Raw genomic sequence first — 19277 nt, 5'->3', positions numbered from 1 at the left:
AAATTATATATACATAATATTTGTTTTGATGATTTTAATTAATTTTATTCACAGGTTTCACATCATTATGTGAATGCTACAGTGCCATGCAAGATTCTGGCATTGACAAACTGACAAAAACTCTCAATGATTATCTTGGAGCTATAGTAGAAAAAATCATTATATCTGAGGGAGACATTCTTAAATTTGCAGGTATGTAAAAACAAGCTCTGATAATACAATACAAAGCACACATACTAGTCTACACAAATATTAGAATTGCAGTTGAGAGCTAGTCACAAAAACCTTTGATTTTTATGTTAAATAACATCTTTAAAACGTAAACAGAATTTTATATGCTGCATTGTCAGGAAATTTTATGATAAATGTTGTCTGTTCTTCTTGTCTGTCTGCTGTTCACACTTCCCACAATAGCTAAAAAACACTTCCAATAAGTTAAACAAATCAAGCAGAGAAATGTGTTTTGATGGGTGTTTTCTGATCAATCAATTTTTGTGCTGCTTGCAATGTATATAACAAAACAATGTGTAGAATATTTCTTCAATTTTTACCTGTAGGTGATGCTATTTTAGTAGTGTGGAGAGTAAATAGTGAAACAGAATTACAGAATACTATAGATAGAGTGGTTCAGTGCTGTTTAGATATACAGAAACATTATGGTGAATGGAACACTGATATTGGTATAACTCTAACTGTAAAAATGGGTAAGAGAAAAGTGGTGTTATGTCTAGAGAAAACAATCAAAGGTAGATAATTCCCATTAAATAGGAAAATCATTCTCCCCAATGCCATTTACCATTTTTAACTGATTTCATACCTCTCACCTACAATTTTTAGGTCTCACTAACCACTTCTAACGTTTCCATTACTTTACATGTTAAAAAAGTAATTTTCAAAGTCTCACTGTGAATTCCCAGGACAAATGACATCTTAAAGCTGCATACCGTTGCGAAGCTTGGAAAATAAGGCTTCCAAAATCATTATGCTAATGGTACGATCATAGTAGAAATTCTTCACAAAATTTACTTGAATAAATAATACTGAAAATCCACATTTTTACCTGTTCTGCTAACTGACAGCATGGAGGCAAATTACTCACACATGTAAACAATATTCATTCACTTTTGTAGTTAATTACATATATGATTTTAAAGTACACACTCTCAGCTTTATTTTGACTACTTTTAATCATAATACACACAAATAATGCACTTACAATGCATATGTCTAGGTTCAGTGTGTTTTTGGTACTACATAGGTGGGTGGCCATTTGACCCGGAAGTGGTTAGTGAGACCTTAAAAACATTTTATGAGTTTTTATGTTTTTCTTTTTTTACATTTTATGAAAGCTTGTGGTATTGTGAGTCTAATAAGACCAAAACTATCAAAATCAGACATAGGACTACAAAGAAATGGTCATTTTTATATCATGCCCCTCAGTGATATTTTCCCTAAATTACTAAAAAATTACAATTTTAACTAACTTGTCACACCAAATTGATACCTATGATAATTCAAGAAGTTGTAATAGTAAACATCATTTATCATTGTGAAAAAAGAACGGATTTCAACAATTTATATCATACCTATTTCATTACTGTGTGATTCTTAGTCTGTGCTGTGTGACTATTTGAGTACTTTGAATATCCCAAGCAGTGACGTTGTGTATTTCATGGATGACGTCAAGTTATGAGTCACTGTTACTGATAAAAATCTTGTTGCTATGTTGTTTTTTAAAATACCTTGCACAATGCACCTCTTAAAATATAGCCAGATTACCAATATCACTATACTGATTTTATGGGAAAATGGAAATAATGACCAGGAAAGGCAATTTTCCTCAAATTATGCATTTCTCTGAAATATGCCATAATTTAATTTATGGTCTCACTAACCACTTCTAACGTTTCCATTACTTTACATGTTAAAAAAGTAATTTTCAAAGTCTCACTGTGAATTCCCAGGACAAATGACATCTTAAAGCTGCATACCGTTGCGAAGCTTGGAAAATAAGGCTTCCAAAATCATTATGCTAATGGTACGATCATAGTAGAAATTCTTCACAAAATTTACTTGAATAAATAATACTGAAAATCCACATTTTTACCTGTTCTGCTAACTGACAGCATGGAGGCAAATTACTCACACATGTAAACAATATTCATACACTTTTGTAGTTAATTACATATATGATTTTAAAGTACACACTCTCAGCTTTATTTTGACTACTTTTAATCATAATACACACAAATAATGCACTTACAATGCATATGTCTAGGTTCAGTGTGTTTTTTGGTACTACATAGGTGGGTGGCCATTTGACCCGGAAGTGGTTAGTGAGACCTTAGTTTAAGTTTGGGTTGTCTCCCTTTGCATATTAATTTTGGATTTTGTCCTATTGTAAATTGTAGTGTTACTTTTCTGTCTTTATATACTGCTATATGTTTAATACAACCATAAGTTCACAGTTTATAAAAATAATATTCGATCTGTCACAACTACATAAAGTGAGATGAATGACATGAAACTGAATCACATAATATGTCCATTCAACTTTCTTTTCCTTTTCTTCTTCTAAAGTGTCCTGTAACTCCTAAAAATGGCCATAAGCAAAGGAAACATGAAAGAAATACAGAAATTTCAGATGAAACTGTTTCATGACAAACACTTTCTCTATCCCTTCAACAGAGAAATAAATTACTGCATGCTTCCTAGTGCTGACATGTATCTGTACTGTGTAGAGAGTTACAAATATTGCTGTTTACTAACAGTGTAAAGCACAAAATGGCAGGGAATAAAAAGGCAGATATAAAAATTGAAATTTTTATTCAATATTGATAGAATATCTTACAAAACTAGGAATACTGTGAGTAAGCTCACAAGGAGAATTCCCCACTTCAAATGGACTTAAAAGTTAAACCCAACGGTTACTGCTAGGTACCCTATCATAATATTCATAACAAACATATATCTTTATCATAGTCCTATGAATTTTAGTGCTAGGTTAAGGTTATGCAGGTTATGAGAAGTAATATTTTTTATCCCTTTTTTCTTTTATTAGATAAATGTATGGTGTCATTTGTAGCTTAAATTAATCGGGTAGCCTTTGGAAATTGTAATCAACAGAATGGATTTATTTTTACATGTATATGTAAACATATATATTTTCCTGTCAGAGAAAAAAAATGTCAGATTAGATTTCACATTGAAAGCATGCAAACTGAAAATGTTGAAATATTTCATATTTTTAAATTAATTCTACATGAATTGTGGAAGCCTTGTTATCTCTGATACTACATTGGCTTCCTACTTATTTTATGGTATTTAGTTATATTTTACCGTCAAAATATGATGTCAAAAGAGGTTTTTAAAAAATACACCATCACCATGCCAAATTTAATAAAGCATGCACTAGTACAGCATTTCAACCAAGCATCTTTATGGTTATAAAAAAATGGGATACTACCAGATGTCACAGACATTATGTAGGAGATTTTTTTCTGTTTTTCATTGTACCTTCGCTGACAGAGAATGGTGTAGATACAAATCACATATTCTTGGCAACAATATACACTAAGTTCTTTGTTTTTATTTAATGAAATATACTTTAACTTTACAGTGTTAAGAAGATACTTTACTTCATAAATTTTTTGTTTTTTTTTGTATTTTCGACTGTAGGTATTTCTGCAGGTCCTATGAAGGTAACTTTTCTGGGCAATAATGAATTCAGAGTTTATGTTGAGACAGGAAAAGCTGTAGCCGATGTGAATATTGCAGAAAGTTTTTGTCAGTCTGGGTATATTGTATTATCCCCTGATGCTTGGAGTCAATGCTCCAAGGACACATACGAATTTGAGCTGTTACAGGATGAAAGTCATGTTCATGTTAGTATGATTCATAGAAGTTAAGGGTTTATTTTCATCTACGTTACTAAACATGAAAGCAGGTCTTGAAGCTGCTGAACTCTTCTGTCTGCCTGTCAGTCTGTCTATTTTGCTTAAGGGTACATTCTCTGGTACTCAATTATTATTGAACCATTATCCTTTAATGAACATTGTTCATATTCATATTGAAGATATGCACATTCTATTTTACACAAATTTGAAGAAAAAAAAATTTTCTACATTTTCAGCATTGCATCATGATGTTTCTCACCATAATACAATGTTAACTTTCTTGATACTTGATAAGGGAAAACATCATCCTGTTTGACAAAATATGAAGTTTTCAGCTTGTTTGCTTAGAAACTTAACATTCTTCTAGCATGCTGATATTTTTCTATATCAACTGATTTACATCCCAGTAATATATACATTAGTAATTATCCTTGTGTTGTCTTAAGAATATGAGATATTAATTAATTTGACTCTTACCTTATAAACTGATTATCAAATGCAGCCTGCACTAAGTTCTTTATGGGTTCGGCTGGACTGATAAACTCATTTATCTTCTATCTGTATACTTTCTATTTCAAAATCTTTTAGAAGTCAGTTTTAATTTTTCTACTTAATTGTCATTTCTTTTGCCAGACATAAATTTGAGATATTCAGTTGACTTCTACATAATTAAATGTTGAAGATGTTACAGTGACTATGAGTATACATACATAAAGTATTCATTGCACATACATTAAGTATAACAAACTAACTTTTGACCCTTTTGTGAAAAAAATTGACTGGTTTCAGTTTACAGTAATAATAATTCACAGATAAGTTAATTTTAAACATTAATTAAGTGTTATTTTTCTTCAGTACTGCATACTTTTAGTATATCTTCCAAAATATCAAAATTACAAAAATATATAAAAAGACACTTTTAAAGTACTATATTTTTTTTTAATTACAGATCATTACAAAGAAAGGTTTTCAAACTCATGATGGTGAGTAGAATAAACTTAAGATTTAAAGAAAAAAAATATATATCTTGGTCATTTTGAGAAGAAAAATGTCTTTAATCTTTGCATGCATATCTTCATTCTACAGTTGCAGCCTTAATTACATTTTGTAAAGTTGACCAAACTTTTAAAATATTTGGTCTCATGCCTTCAGGGGAGAAACTTGCAACAGGGTTTTACATATACACCTCTTATAAATGCAACTTCTCCCCACTCCCCAATTGATTGTAATGAAGCATAGTAAAATTGCAAAGGGAGATAATAATTTTTTTTTCTTTCAAATGTTTGTCTCAACGGTCGTAGGAATTTCCCTGTTTACATTGTTGTTGAGTATTAGTTTGATACTCCCAATAATAGGGGAGCTATACTGTGATCACTTAGTCTTTATGTTTTTCTTCAATGAACATTTTTTTGTCTTTTTTGATAGAAGGTAGAATGATTTCATTTGTATATTGAAAGATTTTTAGTCAAAAGCCATTTGAATGCTTGGATTGGCCTCTTTGTATTGGGGAATGTATATGTATCTCTAAAAAACACCAGTAAAACTTTCTGCAGTTAATCATTTACAGTTCTTATTTTCTTTGTGGGAGATTCTGGTTTGCTGTCAATTTGGCAGACTCTTGTTCAAACTGATTTAGTTTGATTTTTAGCACAATCCCATTATAAGTTCACCAGCTGTGATGTTTTGCCTTCCCACTTTAGTGGCAGGGAGACATTTAATATCCCATTAGATACCCTATTTAATTATATAATGATTTTTTTATGAATTTTTTATTTATTATAATAATTTCATACCTTGGCAGCTGGAAGGAGTGGATTTCGTGCAGCTGGATATGCAACTGTGTTTTCACAATCAAGAAGAATGTCCATGCCACCAGTATCAGCTGCAATTCCACCAGTAGAAAATGTATCTACTATGTCATCTCCAGTGCTTTTTGAAGAATCAGAGACCCAACCTCAAGTTTCAAAGTTCTCTAGATTGTCTAAATGTAAGTGTGCTGAAGAATTTTATGTGTATAACTATATAACCTGACTTGAACAACCTCTCTTATGAAGTATTTGCCAATGTATGAATGCAATTTACTTTCATCCACCAGTGTATTCATGTAAGATCTTTACAGTTATGATCTAGAAATTGGTATTGGAATCATTTGTAGGATTCCAAGTTGATTCCTCAGTTAGCTAATTTGGATGTCAAAAAACAAAGTGATGACTGCAAGAAATTTTGTTTTTCAATTTGAAACAGTTTAATTTACAGTACAAGAACACTGAAAAGGATAAAGGGTATTCAGTACCTGTGGACACGATAATGTCATTTTGTTGTTATTCTCTAAAATTTAATAGAAATCACACAAATGTGATATATTTATAAAAAATTGTGGTCTGTGTTGGAATTTGACAATTTGGAATTGTTACAAAATATGGTTTGTGCTAGTGGATCAATAAGATTACTGATGAGACTGTTAAAAGCCTATGTTTGTTGCTTGATTCCAGTCATTGACCAGACGTTGTAGATTATTACTATGTTAATTGCTGGTTTCTGTGTTAGATCTTCCAGAGGGTTTTTTCATCCAGTTGCTAATTTATTTTAAATAAAAAGAAATATGTTCACAAATTGCACCAAAAGGTTGATATAGGTAAGGGGCTTGAACCTCTGACTATATATATTGTAATACCTCTTATACTCCTCTTAAATATTATCCTCTAAGCCATTAATAACAAATAAAAAAAGAGGAATGAATGTAGAACATAGATGAGTCAACCTCATTTCATACACTTCTTGCCATGAGAGACCACTATTGTTGTTGAAGCGATGCACTTGGTCTCTCAAAAGTGGATAGTTAGTACAAATCATCAGGTGGTGCTTTTCTGACAATATGGTATTCTGTGTTTTAAAGATCTTATATTGAACATGGTAGATGTTGGCGCATTGCCATTCCTAATTATTAATTGTACTTTTTAATTCAAAGAAGAAAAAGTGTGCTGGTCATACACATTCCACATCCTAATATTTACAAGTTGTAGAACTTTAGAATGTTATACTGTTTTTTTTTTGCATATTTTTAGTGCGTAGTGTAGTCAAAACTGTAACTGATATGAAATTGGATGAAGCTTTAAGACTTTTTATTCTTCCTCCTGTGTTAAAGAAGGTAGTACGATGGTTTGCATGAGAACTTTTGGTTTTATGTTTTAATACAGTTGTTAAAAAATCATTCATTTTTGTTTATCGGTTATATTGTTTGAAGTAGTAATGCTGAGATATAAACTGTTTAAAGTTTATATTGATGACATCTGTCAAAAATAGTTGACCAGTAAATGTTAGATTTTCCTATGATGAAAATTGTTTTTGTTCCCTTTCCCTTTGACTTTCTTATTTTACAAATTGTTTTGTATAGAAACATAGGTTAAAATGAAATGATTTTGTATTATCTTATTGACATTTATTAAAAATAATTTATAGTTGATTGGCAACTCTCATGTGATTTGGTAAAACCATCAAATTTCTGACAAAAAGTAAATCATCTATCAATATATCAGGTTGACTCAGGATATTTAAATGTACCAGGGGTATGTATTTACAGTATCTTTTTGATGAAAACTTCTATCAAATGATATGTGTTTTTATATGACATTTTGAAAAGTAAGTTCATGTTGTTAAAGCCTAAACTCTGTTAACTGAATGCTGGTTTCACATGTCCAAAGACTCAGTTTTACATTGTTTAAAGAGCAACATTTGTTTATAAGTTACCTATGTCATTTTGTTTACAGATTGATGATTTTCAACCACTGGAATATCTATCAGAAATGAGGCAGGTGTCAATTGTCTTTGTCAATCTGGTTCTTGATCAGCAAGAAGATGAAACATTATTGTTACAAAAGATATTTGATATTGCTCACAACCAGATCAAAGCCCTTCATGGTAGGTTCTCTTCAAGCTCACTCTTGTTATACTACATATTGCAAACGCCTTGTCTATCTTGTCTATCTAAGCTGCTCCGGTGGTGTAACGTCTATTTTGCCAGATTTATTTTGGACTTGACTTGATTATGAATCAGATTAATGTTCAGTAATTTTGTTGTTACCCTTATTTTCCATCTGTCCGTCTGTCAGTTTCACTTTTCTGTAACAGATTTACCAGTTTCTATTGGAGGAAATGCTTAAATATTTAGTACCTTGCTTTTGCATGATGACTTTCTCCTCCCTTTCTCAGATTTCTTGCTTATCTACTTCCTGTTTACTATAGGACATTATGGTTTCATATAGTTCTTTAACACTTTCAGTGCTGAATTTGTATTTTTGGCGCGTCTGAGCAGCGGAGTTAATTTCACACGATGTACTGCGCTGGGTGGATATTAATTTCTGGACATGTGCTTGAAAAAATGGTGACGCTAGCTAAATCGAGATTACTAAGCAATTCAACATAGAAGAGTTGTGAAATTTGATATGTACCTAAGTGGGGATGTATTAGAGACACTTGGGTGCTCCATATAAAGGCATATTGTAATTTCAAATAAATTTTAGGATCTAAAGTGGTCTGTTTGGGTAATCATGTCAACTAACTTCAACTACACGTTTTGATGTCTAATTTTTCCACAGACCTGCGTAGGAAAATTATCATTGTATATTAAATTATGAAATTTAGATGATCGTCCATCTATCCATCAATCAGGTTTTCTATTTAGAAATGTTGAAAAAGTTTTAAAGCATAAACAAGTTTATCACCGTTTTTCATTAATCTGCCATTGTTGATATCAAGCCAAGTAACTCAGCAATAAAAATCTGTCAGTTTGACCCAATTTGTTTCGTCGCTGAGGTGTCAATAGCCATCAAATACGGATATAGCAAGCTAGTAATTTATTACATGAAATGACAGAACAAGAAACAAGGGTTATAATACTTGATGTTGCCCATTGTTTCACACCTATAAATTAAACAGGAAAAGTGTCCTGATATAAATATATATGTAATAAATTTTAAAATAGAAAGAAGTTGAAACTTTTTTTGAAATAAAATTGTGTGACTTGTTGACTTGATATTTCAATTGCAAAATTACGCATGTGAACAAAGAAAGGATTTTTCATTTCAAAGATCAAATGAAATTTTGATAACTGAACTGACACCATGCATCAATGAACTCCAAAAAAAAAAAGTTAATAAAATTGAATGATAACAAGAAAACAACTATCCCTCACCTTAAATAAATTACTTTTTGACAAGTTACAATGCATCTTTGCCTTCACTAGATTTCCTTTACATTTGGCCAGCTCTATCCAATTTAAACCATGGAAATGTAATGTTCAATTAAGTATAAAAAAACTCTAACGAATTAGTCAATTTAAAATCAGAAACAGGAGTGAACAATGAATTTCTTTGAATTGTCAAATTAGCAATAGTTTTTCAGGATATGGTAGTTTGTGAAGCAGTTAGGTAAACATAAATATTTTCCACAATCTCTGCAGCCATAATTTGTCTGCCTAACTTTTTCTTGTTTGCCATTTCTGAAATTCATGTTACGGACATGACACCTTGATTTAATTTGCAAGGTTGTTGGCATATGTCTCTGGACTAATCTGAGTTCTGGTAAGTTAGCTGCTGGCCTTCCTCGGCGGACTTGTACATAACCAGATAATAGCCCTTTAATAAGCATAGAAGAGAAATGCAAGAAGGTGATGGTGGATGAGTGATTGTGACTTAAAGTAAAAAGTCTGAAAGCATTGAATTTTACCATTTCTAATAACCGGGAGAAAACTTTCTTTGGCCATTTCAATGTTTTATGATTATAACTGTAGTACTGTATATATTGGTCAGCTTTATCAACTCCTCCCATGTTTGCTGTATAATCAACAGTTGCCTTAGGACAAACTATATCTTTTCTAGAAAATGTACCATTTCCATTGACTAGGCGACTTACATTTCCTACACTGTCATCATGTAGTGTGGAGATGACTGATACATTTCTTTTATCTTTCCATATAGTGGCTAATAAGGGTCCATTTTGCCTGAATTGATAGTCACCTCTTGTGTTGATATTTGAGGGATTTTTAGGTCTCAGTATTGTACTAATTTTCATAGACTTCTATAGTGAAGTGCATATTTTTTAGGATTTTTATAAAAATATGTAAACTGATTCAATAAAACTTTCACTTATGTAGCATTTATAAGGACTTGTGAAGAAATAATTTCCAACAAAGAAAATAGGGTGAGTCCACGAAGATCAGACAGAAAAGTAGTCTTGAACTATAAATAGCCATTTTGTCTACTTTCACTTTCGTTTTGCATTGATCAAATTAACCTTTTCAGTGGAACATTTTTATGTTATTATGTTAGATTTTCTTTGAAAAAAGTTTTTCATCTGACAGTGTGATGTTTGCTCTATTTTATAAGTCATTGTTCATATCTTTTGACAAAACATTAGTTTGTAGAGAGGCAAAAAGAAAATGCACTATATTTTTATGGCATCCATGTTTTTGACGTACACCCACTCAGGGATATGCAATGCGATACTGGTACCATTACACATTACATCCTTCGGCAAACCTGTCCTGTTTGTACGTACAGTGCCACATGTACAGTATCATAGTTTTCCCACAATTCAGTTAAAAGACATGGAGAAGTAAAAAAGTTATCAGTATACACATGATAGCACTGGTCTCTTAGTCTTCCATTAACAATGCTGCTCTTAACTACAGAGGATGCTAAGCTTCCTTCAGTTCTAACAGTTTTGCCTGGGTATGTATCAATATACTGTATTTAACTATTTTCAACACTTGCAAGCATCCATATCTTAACACCCCATATGTTAGGTCTGGAGGGTATATACTGATTCAGGAATGCACGACCTTTGAAGGGCACCATACATTCATCAATTATGACATTCCTCCTTGGAATATACTGAGAACCAAAAGTGTCATATAAATGATTTACCACTGACCTAATTTTGAAAAACAGATCATAGTTTGGATTACCAGGTCTTAGTTCAGCTGCATGATCAGAAAAGTGTAGATATCTTAAAATTTGTGTGTATCTGTCACGGCTCATTGTTGAAGAAAATATGGGAGTTGACATGACAGGATCAGTAGATCAGTATAGTTTAGTGCTAGGTGTTTGGTTTACCCATTTGGTATGTTAGATCAAGAAAAACTTTCATTTCTGAAAGGGTTGGTGTACTCCATGGCATTTTATTATCACCTGGTTTGTTATTTGGTAATTGGCATTACTGTTTGTTTTTTTCTATCAAATTTTGTAGAAAACTATCATCAATAAAGAGCTGCCAAAAATCTAAAGCCTCTTTTAGTGGGTCCATTGTAGTCTGGGGGCCAGTTATTCCCCAGGTGTAAATATATGTGGCAGACCCCTTTCAATGATATCAAAGTTAAATGCCAACCATCAGCAGAGTCACCTCTGTCATTAATATTAATGGGTACATCATTTTCAAGTTCATTTTCAGGGGTCTCATCAGATTCTGAATCATCACCTATACCCTGTTCATTTAAAACATTTCTTAATCTTTCTTCCGCTGCTAAGACCTCCCTTTGAGCATTTACAACATCAGATTCGCTAAAACCTTCACATTTACTTTCAGATTCATCCAAAGACATGTTTAACACCAGAGCTGATGACTTCTGTACTTACCTAACAAATATTAGTAGCGCATTACCGAACTCGAACATATTTTCTATTTCAAGTCAATATTTTCCCCGTAAAACTTACCTTTAATTTCTATCAGTGTAAAGAGACAAACATTGTAATCTTGTCTTCAATTTTCATCCAACTTTACCATAATCAATTACAATTCAAGCCATAAACCTTTGTTTATTATGAATTTCTATAAGTGTCACCATTTTGCAAGATCACATGACATTTGCAACTTCCGATCTAATTTTAGCGTAGAAAAATTCCAATGTTGTATTTAGTATTATTGAGTCTTGTAAACAGCTTTTGGGGCGATAAAGGCGAACAATATAAATCGCTAGATATATTTAATTCACATTTATTCATTATGAGTGAGCTAAGAGGGGGATAAATGGTATAAAAACCAATGTAAAAAAATCACGTGTTCTATGTATCCTGAAGGATACATTCGCCCTGCGCACTTTGTATCCTACAGGATACATTCGCCCTGCACATTGTGTATCCTATAGGGTGCGTTCGCCTTGAAAAGGTTTTATTGCAAAAATTTCACAGAATTGGTTGAGTAGGGGTATTCTTAGCATGCAGTAGCATGCAGCATCTTCTTTTCATTTTTACAGTTATTTGTTTTTTTGCTCTTACTAAATAAATAAATTTATCTTGTATACACATTAAAGACTAAATACTGAAGTTTGTATATAGAAAAAGTAATAGCTTAGGGCTCAGAAAATTTCAACTTGAATTTTTCAAATACTCTTATCATGACATATTGTCTTTATTTCAGTGTTTTGTTAAAGAATGTTTAATTATGTTATTTTATATTCATTATACATTCTTCAATGATATTAGCCATCAAATTTTAATGTCATGAAGTAACAGCTTAAATTTCTAGATTTGAAATGATGTAATTAATCAAATTGTTGGCAATTCAATACTATATCATTTTTTTTATTGCAGGATGCTTAAACAAAGTTTTTCTTTTTGATAAGGTATGTTAATTGAATTTCAAAAATGCTTATGAATGCATGAGTTATGATGTTTTCGCTTTGAAAGCTGGTTAATATCATAAAAGGACTCCTCAATAGATTTTACCTGGTTGCCAAAGGGTGAAGTAGGTCTAGGAGTTGGGTCACTCTGTCTGTCCTTAACACTACAGCTTGTCATAGCAACTTTTCTAAAACTAGTCAAAAGAAATTCTTAAAACTTGGTATGTAGCAGAAAACACCATATGTTGTGCATATTATCATGAAATTTTGATTCATTAATTTTTATTGGAATTATGTTCTGTCTTTTCGTATATCTGTCTATATCACTTTTTTTGTTGCATTTTCCTCAGCTAATATAAATCACTGCTGCAGTGCAACACTGGTCCAGACATCAAAAAATCTGGCTTATTAAATGTAGCTTTTACTAGTTTAATAAAAACACATATTTATAGATTTAATAATGATAACCAGCATACTGTAAGTATTTTTATGTGGCTTAAACTTTTTTTTACAAAAATATTCTCTTGAATGTAAAACCACTAAGCAGATTAACTTGAAATTTTGCTTACATCATCCTTCATGTGTTTGCTTGTGTCAGTTATATGATCCAGCAACAAACATGACCACTCTGTCTATTAAAAGAACACCGAAGTCAAGTTACAAATCCCAAGGTATAAAAGATAGAGAAAATTGGAGATGATGTCTTTCTTCATTCATTTTTTTTTTTATATTGAATGAGGTCAGTTATACTTACATACTTTTAATCTGTTATAGTTCCCCAATTTTTTGCTAAAAATTCCCAATTTGAAAACCCAAAGATCTTGTTCGGTGAAAACGTAGGTTCAATATGTTCTAGGTATGACATATGTAGAAAATATCTACCATTTATTTTCATACTGGGTATATTGGGTTCTTAACGATAGGGAAATGAAATGTCCTTCTGTGGCTCTGACAGACTGTATTAAGAAGTTCTCCGGTATTCAGCTTTAATGGTTGATCTTTTTCCATGCATATTCATTAGGATGTATCATGTTACTTGTGAATGTAAACAATCATCTGATGGGCCGCAACAGAGAATACTATATGAAAAACTTGATAAAGGTGATGGAAATCTTTAAAAAAAATTAAAAGATGAAAATGAGAGCCAAATAAATCATACCAAGCAAGTCCTGATCTTGGCATTGACTCTTGCGTCTGTCCAGTTCAAACTGAGGAGATTGTACCTCCTTTAAGGATCAGAGAATACAGATATAATTGATCCTATTATTATTCCTGATGGTCAACCTCTTAGTAGTGTTTAGTACATCCAAATCTGAAGATGTTGAACCTCCTCTAAGCAAAATCTATTCCAAAATGACTGCTAGACCTATGAAAATTTTCTGAAAATATAACAGGGTCCTTTGACCAACTCATGCTCTTTAGCTATAAGAGATCTACTGAAGTTTCCATTCAATTTGTGCCATGTTTTTAGCTAATATCTTGATAACTATAATAGATGGAAAGAAGTGGAAAACATCTTCCAATTGATGAAATTGTTTTTATGAAAAGGCTAACAAAAGGCTGTGTTTTGAAATATTTTCTATTCTTTTTTTTTTGTTTAAATATTTATTTACTTTGGTTAAGTTAGTTATTTTCCAAAGCTTAATGTAACAGTCAACCCTGTGTTATGGCCACATATTCAATTTGGATGGAACATTGTGCAATGCCTATATTAGATAAAGAATGGTAAATCAATATAAGGTCTTCTTTGCTTTTATTGAAGCTAGATTAGTCGCAGTTCTATTGAGTTGTAGGTCAACTTCTTAGTAGAGTTATTGCACTTGGAAAGATGTTTTCTTGTGCAGTACTATCTAATATCTTGAAAATGGTAATAGTTGGAAAGAAGCTTTAAGGAAATGAAATGATCCATATAATAATGCCAACAAAAATACCCTGTGGTGTTAGGAAAGGCCACTGTAAATGAAAAATGATTTGATCATGTTTGTTTTGTTTAATCTTAATGTGTTGTCACTAGATTTCTAATTGTTTTCAGAAGGGTGATACAGATTCATTAGTTTTTAACACTTTAATCTTATACTCCCACCTGAAAGAAAAAGGGGTATTCAGTTTCAGCACAATATGTTTATTTGTTGAAAAACAAATAGCTCACCTGGCCGAAGTCTTCTTGAGTCAAAATTGTTGGACAACTCCTTGTTAAATTTATTGTCCTTGAAATACAGACTTTTACCAGGTGAGCGATTCAGGCTTCTGGGAACCTCTTGTTTTTCTAATTGTTATTTCTTTCAAAAATCTTCTCCTCTGACACTACATGACCAATTGGAACCAAACTTGGTATGAATGTTCCTTGGGGTAACCTGCATAGGTCTGTTATTGGGATTTTTAATTCGTAGAAAAACATGGCCACTGTTACTAAAAATAGAACAAAGGGGTCAGACAGTAGTTTTTGCATATATCTCCAAAACTGATAGATTTAGCCAAATTCTGATTGGGTAAAAGTGTTCAGCATGATGAGATCTATATGTGGTCAAATTTTCATTGTAATCTGTTAAGCCATTTTGGAGTTATTGCCTTTTTTCGACATTTGTCGCTATTTTTAATGTTATTTCTTTCAGAAATCTTCTCCTCTGACATTACTTGACCAATTGGAACCAGACTTGGTATGAATGTTCCTTAGGGTTTCCTGCATAGGACTATTGTGGGGATTTTTGATCCGTCGAAAAACATGGCTGCTATTATTGAAAATAGAGCCTGGGGGTCAGACAGTAGTTTTTGCATATATCTGCAATATCTGAAATGACCCTTATTATAAGGCCTCCAAAAGTCTTCATGGATCAAAGTTGTCAGGGGACTCCTTGTAAGAGTTTTTTTTTATAGTTATCTTGAAAACTAAAATAGACAGAAAGAAACTTTCAGTCGCTGAATTTTACAGTTTTCAGCCAAGATCTTGAAAACTGTAATAGAAAGAGAGAAACTTTGAGTCGCTGAAATGATCCTTATGATAGTCCTACCAAAGTCTTCTTGAGTCAAAATTGTTGAACAACTCCTTGTTAAATTTATTGCCCTTGAAATATTAACTTAAAACTACATAACCAGGTGAGCATTTCAGGCTCCTGGGAGCCTCTTGTTCATAGACATTAACTTCAATGACCAATTGCTATCTGATATGCAACATCCTATTTTACATGTAACAAATTCAGGTCTGTCCCTGTTCCATTTCTGTAAGGATCTAGGCAACAGGTTAAATTGGGAGGAAATGGGAGCATTTTCAATAAACAGTTGCTCATTGATAACATGTTAATCAATATAAAATGTGTTCCTTATTTTTAGAAAAGCATTTAGAATATTAATTCTTTTTTATGCCCCCACGACAAACAGTGCGGGGCATATTAATTTACCCCTGTCCGTCCGTTCCTCCAAATTACACATGATCATGGCTTGTCCGGCTGTCTCCTTGTACAGTTTCTGAACTACATCTAAAATATTTTACAGGATATTTCCACACATGATGAAGGTGTGCAGGGTCAATTGATTCTGATTTTCATGAAATATTACAGAAATTGGTGACAGTCAGACTTAGTCATTTTCATCAGAAATAGGGCTATATGGCTTTTCCAGCTATCTCCTCCTGTAGTTTTTGAACTACGTCTAAAATATTTTTTGCAAGATGTTTCTACACATAATGATGGTGTGCAAGGTCATAGGATCTTGATTTTTGTGGAATGTTACGAAACTGGGTGATAGTTGGACTTTGGAATATTACGAAACTGGGTGATAGTTGGACTTTGGAATATTACGAAACTGGGTGATAGGTGGACTTCGTCATTTTTGTCAGAAATATACCCCAAGAACTAAGTTAGAGATTTGTTATTGGGGCATTAACATTTTTGATGTGTCCGTCAGTCAGTCCATCAGTCCTCTTTTTCTCATCGAAAGTATTTTTGCAGTGCTTAGCCTAACATACCAAATATTTACTGCATCAATCAACAGTGCATAACCTTTCTGAATCTGCAAACCATGTCTTCATACAAAAATAAACATGATCTTAATTTTGCAAATCTAGCGAACGGGGGCATCATTAGTGTCTTACAGACACATTTGATTTACTAAAAAAAAAATGACATCTAAAGAATGACGCAGACGCTCCTGTGACTAACAGGGCTTCTAGTTCCTTTTATTATATTAACAAAAATATTTGATACTTTATTTTCAAATGGACTATAACATGATAATAAAATACATTTTCTTTTTTATTTGAAAGGGTTGCACTTTTTTGGTAATATTTGGCTTACCAGGCTTTAAACATGAACAAGACTGTGCCCATGCATTGATGTGTTCCAGCAGAATGAAGAACAAATTGACAGATCAGCAGGGAGTGTTGTAAGTACATCCATGAGGAACACAATAAATGGTGATGAGTATTTTATTCTTGATATTCATAAAAGCTGTCTGAATGAATAAGGTTGACTTTAGACAATATGAATTGTGGTCAATTTCACGAAATTTACTGTGAAAGTACTTTAGTTTGTGGGTACCAATTTTCATGGATTTGTGAAGAATCACAAGTTTGTGGATTTGAGGATTTTAGAATACACAACAATGGGAATCTTCTTTTCATTGGGAACCAAATTTTGTGGTTTGGTCTACCCATGAAAACCACAAAAATTGGTACCCCATGAATTATAATACTTTCACAGTTAATAGTTCTGACAGTTTGAACATACAGTAAGGAAATGCATTACCAGTATATATGATAGACTTTAATATCTAAGTTTACTTGCTGTCCACTTCCTGTTTGGCTATTTGTTGAGATTGAAAATAATATAGCTTTGATTATTGTAATTTCACATTGACATAAAAATAGAAGCTCTATTTATATTTGAGTTCTGCATACAATTAACATTCGCTTTGAAGAGCTTTTGGCTGTTAAAGACTACAAAGCAACAAATATAAATACATGATGTAAAACAAAAGTGGAACAAAAATGCAACTACTGAGATCTGTAGGAACAGCAACCAGTTATTAACCAAAAATCTCTTTCCACTTTCTTTCTGATAAAAAATCTAAAATGCAACCTTCACTTTTCTGATTACAGTATAGAATTTTCATGCTTTTAGTAAGGTTTATCTTCAAATTGTGAAGAGGATGATTAATTACTCATTTGATTCAAAACTATAGATAGCTTGAATTCTGTAAAGGCCATTGAGAATTTAATAACTCTTTTCATTTCTGTTATTAAAGGCATGTATCCATTGGAGTTACAACAGGAAAAACCTTTTGTGGTGTAGTAGGACACAGTAAACGTCATGAATATTCTGGTAAATTGATATTGATATACTCATTCAATAAGACCGTTCTTATCTGAAAATGTGTCAGTGTTTTTATGTATTGTTAGTTGTATTTTCTGAAATATTTAATAACAACTTAAATTTTCTTTTTGACAACTTTGGTGTTGTATTGTTACACCTTCTACTCAATAACTTTGGGGTATATAATGATCCCTATGATTTTTTGTTTTTCCATTTATCTGACACAGCTTTAGCTTCCAGATGATAATGTAAACATCTCACAATTAAATCTTTTTTCATATAAATTGATCAGTGTTTTGTACCATGAAATGCAGGTCAAGTTTTATTATTGGGAATTTATGATTTAGGAGTTATAGCTCTTTATAACCAAAATCAAAGTACTCTTATACTGAATCAATTTATATTGATTGTTTGAATTTTATGCCTCAAATAATGGTCAAATTGCAAAAAATTGAGATGAAAGGAAAATATGTAGACTGAATTCAAACATATCTGGACATAAGCTTAATTTTGTAAATGATCAGTATTAAACTTTTTCATTAATTTTTAAATTCACCATTCTGATTATGAAGGTCATTACAAAAAACACATACCAAATTCATGATGCATCGTAGCAGTACACCAATTTACGTAATATTCAGGTTCGATGTCGGTTTACATGGAACACAAAACTCTCCAACACACGTACATTAACATTAACGCTAAAATCTTAGAATATAATTTCAACAACTATGTCTGGTGCAGACAATACTATCCATGCAGTTTTTAGGCCTTGTAGCACCTGGAGCACCTGCTATATTATTTTCACATATGGCCAAAATAGCCCATTAGAATGATTATTAAAAAAAAAGCAATATCACCAGACCACTGATTAACACCATTCCCAAGAAATGCATTATCAAAATTCCTATACTATCATCTATATAAAGTTTCATTTTTATTTGTCATCCATTTCCGGGTTCCGATGTCACAAGACGGCAACCGTACTTAAAATACATGATACAGTGAGTGATACATCGGGATGTTCACGGGTTATATGCTACGTTATGTACATCATTTGGCCAAAAAATGTGTGGCAAATGATGGCTTGGAACCCCTTTCTCTATATAAGTTTCTTGATCGGGTACACTGCCCCCTGTTTTGTATATATTTGGATCTGCTAGGGCCTGCATAAAATATCTGAAAACAGCTTCAGCATTCCTCTTTAAATTTTATTTCTATGATCAATGAATATATATAGCCTTGCAGGGGTTTCATTTCTAGCTTAACATTAATTAGTTTATCATGCGTCTAAAAATAACTAGACAACTTGAATATATCGACAGTGAATGACTAAACAGATAAGAGGTTAGAGGTAAACTATTTTTAATTGGATCGTTGTTAATTCAAATGTACAGTCACTTGTGTGTGCAGGCCTAATTAATCAGCATATTTAGTTCACAGTAAAAGTTGTTTATTGGG

At 32.1% G+C, this 19277-nt stretch overlaps 1 protein-coding gene across 7 annotated transcripts in view; it reads left to right on the top strand.

Annotated features, from left to right (window-relative positions):
• LOC148623877 (adenylate cyclase type 10-like) overlaps positions 1-19277 on the top strand; it is a 51395-nt gene that overhangs the window by 5412 nt on the left and 26706 nt on the right. For 5 of the 7 annotated variants that reach the window (XR_015919528.1, XR_015919526.1, XR_015919527.1 and 2 more), the window contains exons 3-12: positions 55-192; positions 558-704; positions 3679-3884; positions 4846-4879; positions 5698-5883; positions 6962-7044; positions 7664-7814; positions 12482-12513; positions 16769-16887; positions 17749-17825. Coding sequence is in view for 3 of the 7 variants with exons in the window: in XM_088566157.1 (XP_088422283.1) it covers positions 55-192; positions 558-704; positions 3679-3884; positions 4846-4879; positions 5698-5883; positions 6962-7044; positions 7664-7814; positions 12482-12513; positions 16769-16887; positions 17749-17825 (1173 nt within the window). In the remaining 4 variants the exon portion in view is untranslated. Of the gene's footprint in view, positions 1-54; positions 193-557; positions 705-3678; positions 3885-4845; positions 4880-5697; positions 5884-6961; positions 7045-7663; positions 7815-12481; positions 12514-16768; positions 16888-17748; positions 17826-19277 lie in introns of those variants that run through there. The other 2 variants (XM_088566158.1, XM_088566159.1) reach the window with 2 other exon arrangements.

The sequence above is a fragment of the Perna viridis genome, chromosome 2 (assembly GCF_037379345.1).
Source record: "Perna viridis isolate PV_CMFRI_1.1 ecotype Kerala chromosome 2, ASM3737934v1, whole genome shotgun sequence".
NCBI classification, from domain to species: domain Eukaryota; kingdom Metazoa; phylum Mollusca; class Bivalvia; order Mytilida; family Mytilidae; genus Perna; species Perna viridis.
The sequence above is the reverse complement of the archived record's forward strand: the minus strand, read 5'-3'. Positions and strand labels throughout refer to the sequence as shown.